This window comes from Panthera onca, chromosome A3 (assembly GCF_046562875.1).
Source record: "Panthera onca isolate mPanOnc1 chromosome A3, mPanOnc1 haplotype 2, whole genome shotgun sequence".
Taxonomy (NCBI): Eukaryota; Metazoa; Chordata; class Mammalia; order Carnivora; family Felidae; genus Panthera; species Panthera onca.
In genome coordinates this window covers 115,683,631-115,704,029 of record NC_138341.1, presented here as the reverse complement: position 1 = coordinate 115,704,029, position 20,399 = coordinate 115,683,631, and the positions used below count along the sequence as shown (strand labels likewise).

Below are 20,399 nucleotides of genomic sequence, written 5' to 3'. Positions count from 1 at the left end.
TCTATGAATTTGCCTATTTTAGATACCTCATATAAATGGAATCTTGGAATCATACAGTATTTGTCCTTTTGTGATTGGCTTATTTCACTCAGCATTATATCCTTAAGGGTCACTCTGTTGTAACCTGCCAGAATTTCCTTTTTCTTTAAGACTGGATAACATTCCATTGTATATGTATATCACATTTTGTTTATCCATTCATCTGTTGATGGACACTTAAGTTGCTTTCACCTTTTGGCCATTGTGAATAATGCTGTTGTGGCCATAGGTATATAAGTATTTGAGTCCTTGCTTTCACTTCTTTGGGTATACCTAGGAGAACTGCCAGTCATGTTAATTTCTATGTTTAACTTTTCAAAGAGCCATTAAAATGTTTTCCAAAGTGGAGCGCCATTTTACATTCCCATCAGCAATATGTAAGAGTTCCAATCTCTCAACATCCTCAACAAGGATGATTATTTTCTATTTTCTGATAATAGCCATGCTAGTAATGGATATGAAATGGTACTTCATTATGCTTTTGACTTGCACTTCCCTAATGATTAGTGATTTGAGCATCTTCTCATGTCCTTATAGCAGACATTTTTTGAAGACACCATTACGATTCCAAACCAGTTCACCCTCTTAAGTTTTGCCTTCTGAATTATATAATTCTGAATAAGGTATGAATGATGAAAATCATACTTTAGGCTGTTCTAGAACATTCCAAAAGCATTTAGATCAAATGCAGGGGAACCATCATACAGAGAGGTCTTATACTCTGGGCAAAGGTGCAAAGTGTGTGTTGCTTACTCAGAAATAGTCTTTTAAAAATGCTGTTGTAATCTTTTTTTTTTTTTTTTTAATTTTAATTCCAGTATAATCAACATACAGTGTTATATTAGTTTCAGGTGTACAATATGTGATTCAATTCTATACATTACTCAGTACTCATCACGATAAGTGTATACTTAAACCCCTTCACTTCTTTCACTCATATCCCATCCATCTCCCCTCTGGTACTCATCAGTTTGTTTTCTCTAGTTAAGAGTCTGTTTTTGGGGTTATCTTTTTCTTTGTCCATTTGTTTCTTAAATTCCATGAGTGAAATTATATGGTATTTGTCTTTCTCAGAACGACTTATTTCACTTAGTATTACACCCTCTAGATCCATCCATGTTGTTGCAAACGGCAAGATTTCATTTTTTTAAGATTTCATTCTTTTCATGGCTGAGTAATATTCCACATATATATGCACACACACATACACACACAAATTTTTTCTTTATCCATTCATCTATCAGTGGACACTTGGGCTGCTTCCATAATTTGGCTATTATGTAATATATTCATTTACTATAATGCATAGGATGGAATGAGGGCCTGAATACAGTAAGACATTTTGTTTTGTGACTTTTTCCATACGTGGTAAGCAATTTCTAAAAAATTATAATGTGTCTGCCAACAGAAATAAACTGAGACAAACCTGCCAAAACCACATGATTTGTTTGCTTGTCCTAGTGTAATGACGGTAGATGGCATGTCTTTGCCAGTCATTCAAATCAATCTCTTGCATTCCACATAAAAGGACCTTTGGAGATTAAAAAAAAAAAAAAAAAAAAGATTTCTTTAGGTAACTGTACAAACCTATATAAAAATTCTTGATATATAGAAGAAAAGACTACTATTCAGCAACTCTCAAAAAATTAATCAGGAAGCTTTAGCTTATAACCTGTGCGTCAGGAATGCTGTTGACATTGCTTATGAAGGTTAAGTTTCCACAGATGGTGTTATATATATACATACTCTGGTAAATTAGTCACTCACTGTAGAGAGGTTTTGATAGCAATACTTTTCTTGGGGGTAACACTTTCATATACTTGGATAAATTATGGACTTTTTTAACCACCAGCGAGCTTCAAAACATCCTGCCAGCATAAAAAATACTACTTCTAACACAAAGATGAGAAAGTGAGCTGAAAGCAGACACCTGAAGGCATTATTTACCAGCATGCTGCAGAGGAAATAAGAAAAACTCATTACCTCTAATTCCTTTGCATCAAAGTATTGCAAATACTGCTGGGGAAGAATTTCATTAAAGCCCTCAAAGAAAGCTTGTGTCTGTTCTTCAACACCTCGAGACAACCTCCATTCAGCTACCATTCTGGTGAATAAATATTAAAAGAGCTATCAGGAAGTTTAGATTTTACCTTTGAATTCCGAGTGTAAAAATAGTTTTTATAAACTTTATTATGAAAAATTTCAAATATTTATAAAAGTAGGATATAATGAACCCTATATCCCAGCTTCAACACACCACCAATATTATTTCATCATGCCCCTACCCATACCCTAGATATCCTATACTTTCATTTTAAACACAAATAATTCAGCACGTATCTCTATAAGTCTCTTTTTGAAAATAACTACAATTCTATTATCATACAAAAAAGTGAATAGTAATTCTTTTATAGCCAAGTATTCGGTGCTCAAATTCTGATTGACTCAGTTTTTTTTTTTTTAACATACTGCTTCAATCAAAATCTAAAAAGGGTTCATACATTGCAAACATCTCTTAAGCTTCTTTTAGAGGTTTTCCCTTTGCAATTTTTTTCAATGAAAATACTTTTTAATGAAAATTCTCTAGTAGATACTCTAGATTTCAACTTACTTAAAAAAAAATTTTTTTAACATTTATTTTTGAGAGAGAGAGAGAGAGGGAGGGAGAGGGAGAGAGAGAGAGAGAGAGAATGCAAGCGAGGGAGGGGCAGAGAGAGAGGGAGACATTCTGAAGCAGGCTCCAGGCCCTGAGCTGTCAGCAGAGCCTGACACGGGGCTTGAGCCCATGAACCAGATCATGACCTGAGCCAAAGTTGGATGCTTAACCAACTGAGCCACCCAGGTGCCCCCTTTTTTAACAATTTTAATGAGCAAACAAATATGGGTATTTTAGGCATTTGATCACTTGATGATAACTTATGATAACTAAGGTCCTAAAGTTTACTGTGAAGCCTCTGAAATTTTGGGAAATGGCAGTATAGGCTGTAGTGGATTAATGTGCCTGGTGATTATAATGATAAACTCTGGGCATATTATAATAGAACAACTATTTGAAAGCATCAGAGAGAAATCAAAGGCAGGCAAAAATTGCTGGGGATTAGATTCTTGAAGGATTTGCATTATGAATAGGCTTTTCTCCTGAGGGCACTTCCCAGTTTACCTGGAGCACAAGAGAATGAAGCTCAAATAAAAGGCAACAGTCTTATTGGGCTGAGGAAACCTGAGGATGGGAGCTTCAAGCTGTCAACAGTTACGTAAAAATCCCAGAAAGAAAGAACACAAAGAGAAGGCACTCCCATCCAAATCTGCACAGGAATTTACTTTAAATCCTTAGCTGATTGTTAAATACACGTGTGTAGCATGATGAGACTCCAAGGAACCCTGTGCAAAGCAAAAACCGAAAAGCCAAAGACCCAAGCAGAAATTTCAGCAGTTACATAGTACCAGAGAGATAGAATGTTAGAGTTTACATCTCACAAAGTTACATGGTAAACACTTTAGGCTTTTCCTTGTAAGAAGTAAGGACCATGTTTTAGGAATAAAGGGAAAATGGAAATAGACCAGCTCTAGCAAGCTTCCAAAGGATCAATGTGATCTGTCCTTCATTTAACTGCCTGTCAAAACAGTCAATATTCTTCAGAGGAAGAAAAAAGAATCCAGAGTCTACCATGTATCATCCACAATTTAAAAAAAAAAAAAAAAAAAAAAAAAGCCTGCAAAGAAGCAGGAAAATGTGAATAATAAAAGAAAAAAGTTTATAGAATTAGGCCCACAGACAGCCTAATGTTGAAGTTAGCAGAGACTTTTTTCTTTTTGTTTTTTGAGAGTTGAGCAAGGGAGAGGCAGAGGGAGAGAGAGAGAATCCCAAGCAGGCTCCATGCTCATTGGGGAGCCTGATGCAGGGATCTATCCAATGACCATGGGATGATGATGGCCTGAGCCAAAATCAAGAATCAGACACTCAACCAACTGAGCCATCCAGGTGCCCCACCAGAGACTTTTAAAAGGCTATTAAAATATGTATTAAAAAATTTATAGGATAAGATGGACAAAATGGGTAAAGAGATGGGGATTCTCATCAAAGAAACTCTTAAAAGAACCAAACGAAAATTACAAAATATCTGTCTGTAACGAAAATTTTATTGAATGGACTTACGAGCAGTGAATTCAAAAGTAGGTCAATCAAAATGGTGCAAACTAAAAGGGCAGAAAAAAAGATAAAAAATATATAGAGTATCTGAGAACCATGGGATGGTATCAAAGGTTAAACATGCATCTAAGTGAAGTCTGAAGTGTGTAGAGAAGGAATGAAGCAAAAGGAACATCCATAAAGATCAAGTCCCTGAATTTTCCAAAATGGCCTAAATGGCATCAATCACAGATACAGGAAGCTCAGCAAATGCCAAGTAGGATAAATATAAAAGCAATCATAATTAGGTACAGCAGAGTCAAATGCAAAAAAGCAAAATTAAAGAGAAATGCTTTGAAAAACCATAGAAAACAGACATTCAGAAAAAAACATAAAAAAAAAAAAACCCCAATGGCTCACATATCAAAAATAATAGAAATAACAGAATGACATTATTGAAAGAAAGTGCTAAAAATAAGGGAAAAAAAAACCCTATAAACTTAGAATTCTAAATCTGATGAAAATATCCTTTAAAACTGAAAGTGGTATAAAGATGCCTTCAGATAAAAGCTGAAAGAATTTATTGCCAGCGATTGCACAGAGAAAAATTATACAGAAAGTTTTTAAAACTGATCCCAGATGGAAAAATAGATCTGTGGGAAGAAATGAAGACAACCAGAAATGATAATGTGAGTAATGTAAAAGACTACTTTTTCTTAATTTCTTAAAAAAATCTAGTAATTGGGGGTACCTGGGTAGCTCAGTTGGTTAAACAGACTTCATCTCAGGTCATGATCTTGCAGTTTGTAGGATCAAGCCCCACATTGGGCTCTACGCTGACAATGAACAGAGCCTGCTTGGGATTCTCTCTCTCTTTCTCTCTCTGTAACCCTCCCCTGCTCATACTCTCTCTCCAAAATAAATAAATAACATTAAAAAAAAATCTAGTAATTGTGCAATGATGTAGGTGGAACTAAGAGAGTATATAATGCTAAGTGAAATAAGTCAGAGAAAGACAAAATACCTACATGATTTCACTCATATGTGGACTTAAAAAAAAAAAAAAAACAAACCATGGAGGGGAAAAAGAGAGGCAAACCAAGAAATAGACTCTTAACTACAGAGAACAAATTGATGGTTACCAGAGGGGAGCTGGGTGTGGGAATGGGTGAAACAAGTGATGGATATTAAGGAGTACACTTGTGAGAAACATTGGGTGTTGTATGGAAGTGGTGAATCACTAAACTGTAATATTACATTGTATGTTAACTAACTGGAATTTAAATAAAAACTAAAAAAAATAGAGTAATTGCTTAAAGCAAGAGGTAATAAAGTATTATGTGGTTTGTAAGGTAAGAAATATGACAACAATTGCACAAACGGCTAGAGATAACTAAAATTACACTATTATAAGCCTTTTACATTATACAAGTAGTAATATAATATCAATCATAAGTTATATAGTCTTAAGTGAGAAATTCAGGATATAGATTATAATCAGAGCAGTCACTAAAAAAATTAAAGAGGGATAGCTTAAAAAAAAAAAATCCAACAGAACAGATTATAAAACCTAAAATTTACTCTATTAAAGGCAGGAAAGGAGGAACAAAGGAAATTAGGATAAATAAGAAACATATAGCAAGGTGACAGACTTAAGTCCAACCATATCAGTAATCATATTAAATGTAAATACACTAAACACTGCATTTAAAAAGCAAAGATTATCAGACTGGATAACAATAGTTAAGACCCAAGAATATGCTGCTTGTAAGAAATACTTTATTTTTTTAAGTTTATTATTTATTTATTTTTATTTATTTATTTTAACGTTTATTTATTTTTGAGACAGAGAGAGACAGAGCATGAATGGGGGAGGGTCAGAGAGAGAGGGAGACACAGAATCGGAAGCAGGCTCCAGGCTCTGAGCTGTCAGCACAGAGCCCGATGCGGGGCTTGAACTCACAGACCGTGAGATCATGACCTGAGCCGAAGTCGGACGCTTAACCGACCAAGCCACCCAGGCGCCCCTTATTTATTTTGATAGAAAGCATGAGTGGGGGAGGGACAGAGAGAGAGAAGGAGAGAGAGAGAGAGAATCTCAAGCAGGCTCCACACGGTCAGCGCAGAGCCTGATGTGGTGCTTGAACTCACAAACTGTGAGACCATGACCTGAGCTGAAGCTGGATTCTTAACTGACTGAGCTACCCAGGCATCCCGAGAAACACACTTTAAACACAGACACAGACAGGACTGAAAAGTAAAGGAGAGAGGAAGATCTGTTATGCAAATACTAATCACAGAAGGCTGGAGTGAATATGTTAATATTTAAAAAGTAGAAAAGCAAGCAAGAGACAGAAGCTGGCACTCAAGAAGCAGCAGATAGGTCAAAACTAATCCTGATGTGACATAACTGGTGTTGAGAATATGTGGATAAACTAATGACCCTTGAGACTAAAGTATGAATGAATGCAAAGCATAAGAGGATACATAATAAATTATTTTACTTATAAATTTTATCTGATCTTACAATATTCCCCACAAACATATCTGCATATAAACTGGAGATTATTTTCAATGACTTGGTGTTAGATAGCATAGTGGTTATAGAACCGGTATTTAAAAGAGATCTAGCACTATTTCTACCCTTAAAACTCCCACTTTTGGAGAAAAAGTAAAAGTTCTATATGACCAAAATTTTTTTCTATCACTTTATAAATATTAAAAATTGTGGCTAAACTGAAAATATACCAAGAAAGTGGGTATAAAACCTATCAGTATCCATTAGATTAATTCTGTGTAAAGTTCAGTTTGAGTTAACCTGCAGGATAGTCTCTCTACTCTGCTGCCTCCATAAGAATCTGTTCTCTCATTATTTTGCTGCTAGACTTGTTAAAAGAGAAATTTAGATTGATTGTCTACTGAATTTGGTCCTTAATTTCTTGTAATCTGGCTTCTGTATCTACCACGTGGATGTAGTTCTAACTGTTGTCTTAAGGGTTATTAAATTTATTAGCCTCCACATCTTTTAAAGATTCCTTATTTTCCTTGGCCTCTGAAATGCAGGATATGGCAGAATGGGATATCAACTCTGAGCTGCCTGACAGCACCACCACACGTCATGCTTCCCTTTTTACTATTTGTGACTTGTGCTTTCCAGCCTTCATATCTCTGTTCTTAACTTGTTCTAATTTCTGCACAACTCAATCTTCCCCAACCTTCAAGGTTCCCCAACCTCCATGGTTACAACCAGATGAAATGATGTCTCCCTCCTTTGACTTACTACAGCACTTTTCTTATTCCTCTCTCAACATACTCGTAAGGTAGAAAGTGATCAATCATGTCCTTAATTATACATGATCAGTTCTCTTAATGATTAGTAAAAAGGCCAACAATATTTTTTGAAATACTGTCCACTAGTACCACTAGGCAATTATCAATGTGCTGTAGCCCAACAGAAAGGCTACATTATATCAAAAGGAACATTCTCTCTCACCTGATATATTCCTCTTTATTTTCTTCTGTCACAAGAATATTGCCACCATTAGGTTTCAAATCATGACTCTTGATTTCACCTAAAATTTCTTTATCGACAGAGAAGTACATTTCCAAACCACATTCCTCAATATTGTTTTCTCTGCACAAATGAAATTAACATTATTTGTTATACAAATTCAATCATATAAAAAGTATTTAAGTAAAGGATTGTGTTCTTCAATAATCACTATAAAACTATACCATCAAAATAATAAGAAAACTGGAAAGATTATGCTCTAAATCATCACATTTTTGCCTAAGATCTTGGGTACATTCTGCAAAATTTATCATATTGAATAATGAGACAAGTCTAATACAGATTATTTAAATTCAATAAACCAATTACAAACTTTCAGTTGAGGTAAGTTATCAGCACCATAATGAAAGCATATAGACTCTATTTTGATAAATTAAATGGAAACAAACTTACTTAACCCAGATGAGAGAATTGTAAAATTCTGGATCAATAGATTCTAAATCCTTGAGTCCAACTGGTTTGTTCAATATACGCTTATAGAATGGCAAAGAAAAACCTGTGTCTATGAATTTCCCATGGAACAAAGCCTATATAAGAAGAAAATAATACCATTTATGATAATTTTATAATAGAACGTTAGATTAATTCTTCACTTAAAGCTCCCTTGTCATCTATTAGGGCACATTTTTGGGAAAAGGGCAAATGTAACAAACTAATCTTAAAAAATGTCTTAGTGATGAGAAAATTCCAAATGAGAGAGTTAAAGAAATAATGCTTTAGTATTGTTGAATTAGCAAAGTAAGCACAGTTCTCTATCTGTACTTACCATGGCAATAAACCTGCCAATAAAACGAAAATATTTCAGGTGATCTGGATTGATGTAAGAAGCAGGATTAATCTGCAGGCAGTAGTTATCCTTTCCTGCATATTCAAACAGGCAATACATGGGGTTCAACACCTCGTGTGACAAAAGAAAGAACCATTCTCTGAAAACAAAAGAAAATTTAGGGTGAAAAAAACCATGCCAAGAAATCAAAGAGCAGAGCTACAAAGTTCTCAGGAATCTACATTCCTCAGCTGGTGACAGTTTCCTAATTCCTTGTTGATTTTTACTGCTTCAGTTCAAACAACCATTTTAGAGAGAGGATATTTACACACTGCATATTATTATATTTCAAAGAATCTAAGACATCATCGACTTAAAAGACATCATTACTTGATGAACCACTAAAAATTTTTCTAATTATAATTGTATTACACAGCCCAATGTCAGAGACATTAAATCTGAAAATGTTAGTCTTAGAATCAATGAAATACTATACAGAGTCAAGTTTAAAATTCACTATTAATCCATGTCGTTGGAGCAGCTGAAAGAAGTCTAATAGTACTCCCACCTGTTCCTAAACCTCATGGTGTTCCTCAAGTGCCACAGCTCTCTAAATCTTAGATAAATACGGAAAAACTTCCAATTTCACAAAGACAATAAAACACTTAATTCAAGACACTCATTCGTTAGAAAAATGCTCTGAGAAGCTCTAATTCAAGTGTTGTGAAAATACCAACCGATATTAACGTAAGATTATAGTGACTATGTAACTTGGATGGGCCTAATATAACAGTAGGCAGAATCGATTTGGGACAATACAGGTGTGTCTGAGATTTCTTTTCCTGTAGGAAAGTTCATGGCCTCTGATGATAATGCTACTTCTACTTATTAACACTATTTGATTTTCTAATTAAGAATAAATGATTGCCCTCCTCCTGAAATAGCTTTAACTTGTACAAAATTAAATGTTTCTACTCATTTATTATTTCCCAGTGATTACTTCACACATTCTTAAATGTGAACTTTAATATATTCATAAATAAGAACTACTAAAATGTAGCCATCATTCAGTAAACATACAAAAACAGAGGGTCTGAACTAAGTCATTAATAAACACTATTTTTACTCTTCACAATAATCCTAGAAAAGTAGATATGACTATTCTCATTTTACAGATGAAGATACTTGCCCTAGGTTGTACTACTAAGTGCAGAAAAAGGATTCAAATCCAGTTTTGACTCCAAGTCCTTGCTTTCCACACTGCCACTACTATACAGATATTTAACCTGATGTGCTAGATTGTTATGTTATGAATAAGCAAAGGAATTTTTTACTTGAGTCAATCTTCTAGGGTTTGATTAGAAGCTCCAATATTAAGAGAGCTGAATTTAAAAATTTTAACTATTTTACATAGCCCTCTGTATTCTTAAAACAAATATATTAATCTCAGTTGGGAATTGAAGGGCCATTATCTGTATCAGTAATCTGTGATGGGGAAAATAACCTGATTGCTACAGGACCTTGTATGCTCTGTGGAACAGACACGAAGTGCTAGACTGAACACTGGCTTCTGGTTTGATGATTCAAAGCTTACATCCAGGTTCTAGAGCTTAGTTATATGCCTTAGGTGAGTCTCTAAACTTCATTATTACTTGTAAAATTCTATCTCACAGGGTTATCCTGAGGATTAAAATGAATGATGTGGGGGAAATCAACTTGCAGCACCTTAGAAAGTGCTGAATTAGCATTTGCTGAAATTCTATAGCTACAGCATAATAAAGGTACAATAATTTGCTACATTTCGTTTTCCTGAAATACAAGATTGAGAAAATACTTGCAAGCAAAGTGTAATGATACCTTTGGAAGAAAGGAACTAAGTTCTGAGTATTCATATTATCACTACCTTGCTACACCTCCATAATCTAAACCTTCTTCTCCTGGAAAAATCACCCACAAACGTCTTCGCAGATCTTGGGGATTGAAGCTCATTATCTACAAAACAATAAAGTAAAAGAATTGGTAAAAGCAGTTGTTGACACACCATTCTACCACTTCCAGGTTTGAAATGTTCTTCATTATAGGTAACTTAAATTCCCCACGACATAGAAGGATGTTTGTGGTTTAGTCAATACCATATATACAGAAAATAAATTAAAGTTTTATGTTTTATGTATTATACACCTCTATACTTTAATATACTTTATAGATACAGAGCATGAACGCACAGGTAAGTGGGGGAGGGACAAAGAAAGAGGGAGACACAAAATCTGAAGCAGGCTCCAGGCTCTGAGTTGTCAGCACAGAGCCCGATGTGGGGCTCGAACCCACGGACTGCAAGATCATGACCTGGGCCAAAGTCAGATGCTTAACCGACTGAGCCACCCAGGCTCCCCTAAAAAATCTTACTTTTGACTTACAAAGTTGCTTCTGTCACTTGCTTAGAGCAGAGTAACCATGGGCATGGTCCAAGTGGAAAAACCACTTGGTTTGGTTAAGTCTGGGTTTGTTTTACAGCTAAAAGGTACACATGTTAGCAACTGGCTAACCTGGAAATGAAAACCAGTGGCTGAAGAAAGAATATAGTTAACTTTGGAAATGGAAACTTATAAATACCTGGAAAAATACTCAAATTCTGTGTCCTACTATAGTGGTTAATAAGATCATCTTCATATTTGAAGGGCAGCACCATTACTGAACTATAATGAATAGATAGATCATTTGGGTTTTTTCTTTGTAAAACTATGTAATTACTTGACTAAAATTGGGCCAACAGAACATTATAAGTATTACTCTTAGAATAAAAGTAACCGGACCTGGACAAAAAGAGGATTTAATATCTCTATTTTATGAAAGTAGAATGAACTCTTACATTTAAATATCCAGAGAGGCTCAGTAAGTAACGTGCTTATGCCAGGGCTCAGTTCCCACAAAACATATACATTAGTTACATGAATTCATATCCCACTAAAAAAAAAAAAATCCCTGATGTAGCAAAAAAATTCAATGCTTATTGCAAATATTCTACAAATAGTATATTAGCTATATAGCACTGCAAATGAAAGATATTAAAGGTTAAAACATTTCTTTTTATTGGTTTGTTTGTTTCTTGCTCCCTTGGGCGATTCCTTGTCCCTGTGGCTGCTCCCCCAAACCTATGGCTGTTACTGATTTCTCTTGTTATTCCCCCAAATCTGAGACTGTTCCCCTGGAAATTCTGGTTGTTCTTTTTGTCCTGTGTCTGATACCTGAAGACTTGCTGTTCCCTGGAAAAACTACTTTTAAGTAGTAACTTTTAATAAATGACTGATATTAAAAAAATTTTTTAAGTAAAAAAATTTTCCCCCATGAGCAAAAACACTACTGCAAAACAACTTTACCACTTAGAAAGAACATTTGATGCTAATTTTGCTATCAGATTTGTCTTTCTTCCAAAGCAATCAAATTTTTCCCAAACTTTGGACATTTATTTGATGGATGTCAAATCTAGGGTGACAATTTTATTTTTAAATGTTTATTTATTTTGAGAGACAGAGAGAGCATGAGCAGCGGAGGGGCAGAGAGAGAGGGAGAGAGATCCTAAGCAGGCTCCATGCTGCCAGTGCAGAGCTCTGTGTGGAGCCTGAACACATGTACCATGAGATCCTGACCTGAACCGAAATCAAAAGTTGGATGCTTAACCGACTGAGCCACTCAGGTGTTCCTATAGTGACAATTTTAAACAACTGTTTAGTACCACCTGGTCTGTCATTCTGCAATAGTCTTTAGGTTTCAAAAGTCAAAAAATTAAGGGACATTTAATCATTTAAAACATTTAAAGACGTTTTGCATCTTTTTAACACTACAATAGTAAGTTATGTTACAAGAAACCAGCCCACCAGAGATTGACTACACAGTTGTTATGAATATGAAAATCAGAAGTAGGTAATGACTAGGGTGGGGAATGGCCTTGGAAACCTACATCAGATCAAGAGAATCATTCATAATTCTCAAAATGCTCTTAGTCAAGCTCTGCTGCTAAAAAGTTATCTGCTCCCACTTAGGAGTATGCCAATTGGCTTTACCCTTCAATGATAATTATTGAGGTTCCATTAGGAAATGTACATTACTGTTTCTGAAACCAAGTAGCCAGGTACCTCAGCCAATCTGTCAACCATCTCAGATAATCTCTTTTCCCTCTGCATTCATTTTGAAGCTGTAACTGCCACAATTATCACATGGGCTTGATAATAAAAAATTATGTCCAGGAGTGCCTGGGTGGCTCAGTCGGTTAAGCACTTGACTCTGGATTTCAGCTCAGGTCATGAACTCGTGGTCTGTGAGTTTGAGCCCTGTGTTGTGTTCTGTACTGACAGCATGGAGCTTGCTTGGAAATCTCTCTCTCCCTTTCTCTCTGCCCCTCCCTCACTTGTGCTCACTAGCTTGCTCTCTCTCCTCTCAAAATAAATAAATAAACATTAAAAAAATCACATCCATATCTGGCTATAAAATTAGGACTAAGTAGATGTTTGTGTTTTAAGATAGTTTTTCATTAGTCATTTTAATCTTCCTTACAACCAAATCACTTAACATTTATTTGCAGTTGGTGTTAAGTTGCAAGATAAAGGTAAGAGTAAACTGACTTGGGTTCTGAGGGCAATAAAAAAATTTGTTGACTACTTCTGAAAAAATACTTTTTATTTTGGTATTGTAACCAAAGACCAATTTCTTTCCTACATAAAAAATGTTTTTTAATTGTGAATAACAAATGGGTATTGTAAAAATATACAAAACAGATGAACATAAGGGAAGGGAAGCAAAAATAATATAAAAATGGGGAAGGGGACAAAAACATAAGAAACTCTTAAATATGGAGAACAAACAGAGGGTTACTGGAGGGGTTGTAGGAGGGAGGAGGGGCTAAATGGGTAAGGGGAATTAAGGAATCTACTCCTGAAATCATTGTTGCACTATATACTAACTAATTTGGATATAAATTTAAAAAATTAAAATTAAAAAAACAAAAAAACAAAGTCTTCTCCCCTCTTCCTTTCTACCCATCCGATAATGTTCATATGGATATTTCCAGACTTTTTGTCTACCAAAAGCCTATTTTCTTACTCAAATATCTATTTCAAACCAAACACATAGCTTAAAGACCTGAAACTCATCGCTTGTAATTACTCTGACATTTTGGGGGCGCCTGGGTGGCTCAGTGGTTAAGCATTGAACTTTGACTCAGGTCATGATCTCATGGTTCATGAGTTCAAACCCCACCTGGGCTCTGTGCTGACAGCTCAGAGCCTGGAGCCTGCTTCGGATTCTATGTCTCCTTACCTCTCTGCCCCTCCCCTGCTCTCTCTCTCAAAAATAAATAAACATTAAATTTTGGGGTGCCTGGGTGGCTCAGTCGGTTGAGTGTCCGACTTCAGCTCAGGTCATGATCTCACAGTTTGTCAGTTCGAGCCCCGTGTCAGGCTCTGTGCTAACTGCTTGCTCAGAGCCTGGAGCCTGCTTCGGATTCTGTGTCTCCTTCTCTCTCTGCCCCTCCCCTGCTCACGTTTTGTCTCACTCTGTCTCTCAAAAATAAATAAATGTTAAAAAAAAAAAAAAAATTACTCTGACATTTCAAAAGTACAGGACATATACACATACAGATCTATCTACATGTTCCTAAATCTTAAGTACTAATGCAGCTGGCAATACTTAATTTAAGGACTCCAATTCAAAAAGTTCAAACTGTTTAGATTTGGAACCAAAAGTGGCTCTGGGCTGGCAGCCATGGGGCAAACCCTCGAGTGGATAAAAACCAGTACCTGTAGGGGCACCTGGGTGGCTCAGTTGGTTAAGCAACCGACTTTGACTCAGGTCATGATCTCATGGGTTATGAGTTCAAGCCCGACATTGGGCTCTGTGCTGACAGCTCAGAGCCTGGAGCCTGCTTCGGATTCTGTGTCTCCCCCTCTCTCTGTCCCTCCCCTGATTGCACTTTCTCTCTGTCTCTCTCAAAAATAAACATTAAACAATTTAAAAATGAACAAACAAACAAAAAGTACCTGCTGAAAGGAATCTTCAAACAATGTTTTTCTTGTCACTGTAATCTTTATGTGCTGTGGCATTGCCAGTTGCTGAAACATAAGAATGACTTAAGTCAACTCTCACCTTAAAATGGCCTATCGAAAAACTAAAAGGGTAAAGTTTTATTTACTTTTTATCTTTGTTTACAGAAAAAAGTAGACTATGAATATGAATTTATTTCAATAATGTTTAACCATGCATTTGTGAGCATTCATGCTAATTAAGATCATTTAATAAGAAATAAAAGAAAAGATCTCAGATGCAGTGCTTAATGGGTCAAATAAATATTTTCAAAAAGCTAATTTAGATTATTCTTGCTTGTATGGGCCCTGTTAATTACAAGTTTGAAGTTTATAAATATTCATTATAGTAACACTTTGACTAGCACATTTTAAGAGCCCATAAAGAAATCATTAATTCAGCAAGTATTTATTTATATATCAGAAATAATTGACCATACCCAGGAAAAATAGAATGTAACGAAATAGAATGTAATGAAATCATTGTTGCACTATATGCTAACTAATTTGGATATAAATTAAAAAAATTAAAATTAAAAAACAAAAAAACAAAGTCTTCTCCCCTCTTAATTATATATATCAAAATCATTTATACCAAATGTTAAATATGAAAGGGGATGGTTACAATCTATAAATCACAAAATGTTTTAACTCATTTGTTTGAAGATTGCTGCCATCTGAAAATTATGGATACTGAAAGGAGAACAGTTTTTTTACTCAAACTATTTCAAATTTATTCTTCTGGACAACAGAAGCCACAAATAATCTGATAAATCTATTTCTTTGCCCTAAAAATAGAGAAGAGAGATTCCAATGCTTTCTATTTTCCCAGTTCTTCTAGGAGTTAATTATTTTCACAATCACTGTGTAATGTAAGCAACATAACAAAGAAAAGGGGGTATAGAAAAGTTCTGAAACTAACCTGACACCAGAACCGGAAATACTGAACCTTTGCCTTGAAGTCCCGTACGTAGGCTATCTGTGGTCCATTGTCTCTGAGGAGGAATGTTAATATGACATACATATATAGCAGCCTGTAAGATGATATATTGAAGGAAAGCAAAATACCACACCCCTTCAGTACTGAGTCAAATATAAAAATAACGTAGCACAGCATACTCTTAACACCACCTTAAAAAAAAAAAAATTTCCCAGGACTAGTTTTAAGAAAGAGACAGAAATTCAGATCTTTTTAAAGACATTGTTGTGGGATTTTCTTTTATATAGAGAAAAATCCAACAGGACTAAATAAAGGAGGTTGTATCTGGGAAAGTTGCCTATCCCCAAATCCCTTCTTTCCTTTGTCCTTAAATCAGACTCCTGGTATCTACCTGGGCAGACTGCTACCTAGAATAAAGACACATTTCCCAGAATGGTTGTGTGACTTAACCATGGCTAAAGAACTGTAAATGTTATATAGGACTTCTAGGAAGGCTCTTTTACAGAGAGCAAAGAAAGCTGGAAAGGGATTTTTTTCTTGCTCCAGTTTGTTCTTCCTCCATATTCCAGGCTGCAGTGTGACTATGATAGCTGAAGTTTTAGCAGCTATCACACACTATGAGGTAACCTTGAGAAAAGAGCCCACGGTGTGGAATGGTAGAACACAAAGAAAGAAGCCTAGATCACTAATGACACCATGGAGCTTCCAAGCAAGCCCTAGAATTCTTTTAATTTCATTTTCTAAATGTTCAATGTAGAAATACTTGATTCTAGGGGCACCTGATGGCTCAGTTGGTAGAGCATGTGACTTTTGATCTTGGGGTTGTGAGTTTGATCCCCGCACTAGGTATAACATTACCTAAAAATAAAATCTTAAAAAAAAATGCAACTGATTTTGTCTATTGACTTTGTATCCAGTAACACTATTAAATTCACTTACTAGTTCTACTAGTTTTTTCTAGATTCCTTATGATTTTCTAGGTACACAGTTATGCTATCTCTATGAAAAAAAATAGCTTTACTTCTTCCTTTCTAATCTATATATCTTAAAAAAAATTGTTTTTTAACGTTTATTTTTGAGAGACATAGGGGCAGAGCATGAATGGGGGAGGGGCAGAGAGAGAGAGGGAGACATAGAATCCAAAGTAGGCTCCAGGCTCTGAGCTGTCAGCACAGAGCCTGACGTGGGCTCAAACTCATGAACTGCAAGATCATGACCTTAGCTGAAGTTGGACACTCAACTGAGTGAACCACCTAGGTGCCCCCTATCTATCTTTAAAAAATATATATTTACTTATTTAAAAATTTTTAAAAAAATGTTTACTTATTTTTGAGAGACAGAGAACGAGTGGGGGAGGAGCAGAGAGAGAGGGAGACACAGAATCCAAAGCAGGCTCCAGGCTCTGAGCTGTCAGCACAGAGCCCGACATGGGGCTCGAACTCACCAGCTGCGAGATCATGACCTAAGCCAAAGTCGGACACCCAACTGACTGAGCCACCCAGGCGCACCCCCCCCCAAAATTTTACTTATATGGGGCGCCTGGGTGGCTCAGTTGGTAAAGCATCCGACTCTTGATTTCACCTCATGTCATGATCTCAGGGTTTATGAGTTCGAGCCCCAACTGGGCTCTGCGCTGACAGTATGGAGCCTGCTTGGGATTCTCTCTCTCTGCCCCAACCCTGCTCACGTGTGCACTCTCTCAAAATAAATAAATAAACTTTAAAAAAAATTATTAAAAAAAAGGTTTACTTATGTATTTTCGGGGGTGGGGGGAAGAGAGAGAGAGGGAGAGAATCCCAGGCAGGCTCCCCACTCAGTGCAGAGCACGACACCAGGCTCAATGAGCCAAAATCAAGTCAGATGCTTACCTAAGCCATCCAGGTGCCCCCAATCTATCTTGTATTTCTTTCTCTTAATTCATAGAACTACCAATTCAATGGTGAAAGAAGTAGTGACAGTAGCTATTGTCTTATTCTTGCTCTTAAGAGGTATTTTATCATTGAGATGATGTATCAAAGTTTCCAAGGCAGCTGAGAGTTTATCATAAACTGGTATTTTATTTTCTCAAGTGCTTTCTTGAAATGATGATTTTTCTCCTTTAATATGTTTATGTAGTGAATTATATCAATTGGTTTTTGTGTATTAAACCAATCTTGCTATCCTGGAATAAATCTGATATGATGATAATGTAATATCCTTTTTATAGTTTGCTGGATTTAATTTGCCATTATTTTGTTAAAGATTTTTATACCTATGTTCATAGAAATATTAGCCAGTAATTTTTTTATGCTATTCTTGTTTGATTTTGCCATCAGGACTTATAGGAGCCTTATAAAATGAGTTGGGAAGTGTTCCAATCGCTTATATTTTATGAAAAAAGTTTGAATAGGATTGATATTATTTATTACTCATAGTTTTGATAAAACTTACCAGTAGAAGCCATCTAGCTCAGACCTTTCTTTGTGGGAAACTGTTTAATTATGAATTCAATTTCTTTACTAGATATAGGGTTATTTAGATTTACTATTTCTTCTTGTGTTCATTTTGGTAACTTGTATCTTTCCAGGAATTTGCCCATTTGACCTAAAATATCTAATTTCTTGGCATAAAGTTGTTCAAGTACACAGTTATCTTTCAATGTGTGTAGGATAGGTAGTGACGTCCTTTCACTTTCATATTAGTAATTTGTGTTTTTTTTTTCATCCTCAGGTGTACTAGGGGTTACTGATATTATTTTTTAATGTTTATATATTTATTTGAGAAAGTAGGGGAGGAGCAGAGAGAGAGGGAGAGAGAATCCCAAGCAGGCTCTCTGCTGTCAGTACAGAGCCTGAACACGTGGCTCACACTCATGAACCATGAGATTATGACCTGAGCAGAAACCAAGAGTTGGACACCCAACCAACTGAGCCACGCAGGCATCCTGGGATTATTATTAATCTTCTCCAAGATCCAACTTGTAGCTCTGACTTCTCTACTGTTTCGTTTTCATTTCATTAATATCTGCTTTTATGCTTATTTCCTTTCTTGTGCTTATTTGGGGCTTAATTTTTTTTTCTAGTTTCTTAAGGTGAAAGCAGTGATCACTGATTTTATACCTTTCTTATTTATAATCTAATCCTATATAAAGCAATATATTTTCCTCTGAGGATGATTTTTTTTTTAAATGTTTTTATTTTTTATTTTTGAGACAGAGAGAGACAGAGCATGAGCAGGGGAGGGGCAGAGAGAGAGGGAGACACAGAATCCGAAGCAGGCTCCAGGCTTTGAGCTGTCAGCACGGAGCCTGATGCACGGCTCGAACTCACGGAGTGTGAGATCATGAACTGAGCTGAAGTCGGATGCTTAACTGACTAAGCCACCCAGGTGCCCTGAGGATGATTTTTTTAAACCCCATCAATTGTGATATGTTGTGTTTTTATTATCATTAAGTACAATATGTTTTCTAATTTCTCATGACTTCATTGAGCCATGGATTATTAACAGTGTGCTTAATGATGGAAAGAAATATATTTCTATCCTAAATAAAACACTATGGTTTTATGCTTTTGTTATATGTACCCAAACTTAACTGAAACTAAAAATGAATGATACAAAAAGTATCTATTATTTACTTAACATATCTAAATAAATTTCAATTTTGTTAATACCCAATTGGCCTGAATTTCTGGTTTTTGCTTTAAACATGAAGGTTTTTAATAAGCAAAAATTATAAAATTAAGAAGTAATGAGAGACTAACTGTGCCCAGAGACACTACAAGAAAACTACTGACCAGTACTTCTTACAAACACTGATGTAAGAGTCCTCAACAAAATATTACCAAACTGAATTCACTAGTATATTAAAAGGATTAATATTTTAATCTCTTTGACCAAGTGGGATTTGCTCTTGGGATGCAAGGATGGTTCAACATGTGAAAAATCAATCCTATACAGCATACATTAGTAACAAACACCAAAAAAAAAAAAAAAAAAAAAAACCTCACATGATCATCTCGAGGCAAAAAAAACTCCAAAAATCATTTGACAAAATTTAACATCCTTTTATGGTAAAAAATACTCAACAAACTAGGACTAGAAGGAAACTACCTCAATATAAGGGCCATATATGAAAATCCCACAGTTGACATCAAATGAAAGCTTTCCCTCAAAGGTCAGGAACAAGGCAAGGATGCCTGCTTTCCCTTCCATTCAACATAATATTAGAAGTTCTAGCCAGAGTTTCTTGCCCTGAAGAAAGGCAAGAAAAAGAAACAAAAGACATCCAAATTGTAAAGGAAGAAGTAAAAATTATCTTTGTTTGAAGATTGTATAATCTTATATTAAGAAAATCTAAAGATTCCAGACAAAAAAAAAAAAAAAAAACTACTAGAGTAGGTACACTGAGCAAAGTAGAATACAAAACAACACAAAAATCAGTTGCATTTCTATACCCTATCAATAATCTGAAAAGAAAGTTAAGAAAACCATTCCATTTACAAATAGCATAAAAAAAAAAACCAACTCACTCACAAATAAACTAAACCTAGGAGGTAAAAGACTTGGACACTGGAAAACTACAAAAACATTGGTGAAAGAAATTAAAGAAAACAAATAAATGTAAAGACACCCTATGTTCATGGCTTAGAAGATGTACTACTGTTAAGATGTCAAAACAAACCCAAGAGAACTACAAATTCAATGCAATCTCAATCACAGTGACATTTTTTTTGCAACAACAGAAAAATCTATCCTAAAATCATATGAAATCTAAAGGGATCCTGAAAAGCCAAAGCAGTATCAAAAAAGAATTTGGATGAGTTCAAAATTTAGTAAAACCTATAGTAATCAAAACAATATGGTACTAGGATAAAGACAGACATACTGACCAATGGAATAGA

At 35.4% G+C, this 20,399-nt stretch overlaps 1 protein-coding gene across 5 annotated transcripts in view; it reads right to left on the bottom strand.

Annotated features, from left to right (window-relative positions):
• The window catches only part of ITCH (itchy E3 ubiquitin protein ligase), a 142,040-nt gene that overhangs the window by 8,949 nt on the left and 112,692 nt on the right, over positions 1-20,399 (bottom strand). For all 5 annotated transcript variants that reach the window (XM_078444136.2, XM_081795334.1, XM_078444138.2 and 2 more), the window contains 8 exons: positions 15,502-15,574; positions 14,538-14,609; positions 10,409-10,497; positions 8,506-8,665; positions 8,133-8,266; positions 7,662-7,802; positions 2,023-2,143; positions 1,466-1,570 (listed from right to left, as the gene is read on the bottom strand). In XM_078444136.2, the coding sequence (XP_078300262.1) occupies positions 1,466-1,570; positions 2,023-2,143; positions 7,662-7,802; positions 8,133-8,266; positions 8,506-8,665; positions 10,409-10,497; positions 14,538-14,609; positions 15,502-15,574 (895 nt within the window). The remainder of the gene's footprint in view (positions 1-1,465; positions 1,571-2,022; positions 2,144-7,661; positions 7,803-8,132; positions 8,267-8,505; positions 8,666-10,408; positions 10,498-14,537; positions 14,610-15,501; positions 15,575-20,399) is intronic.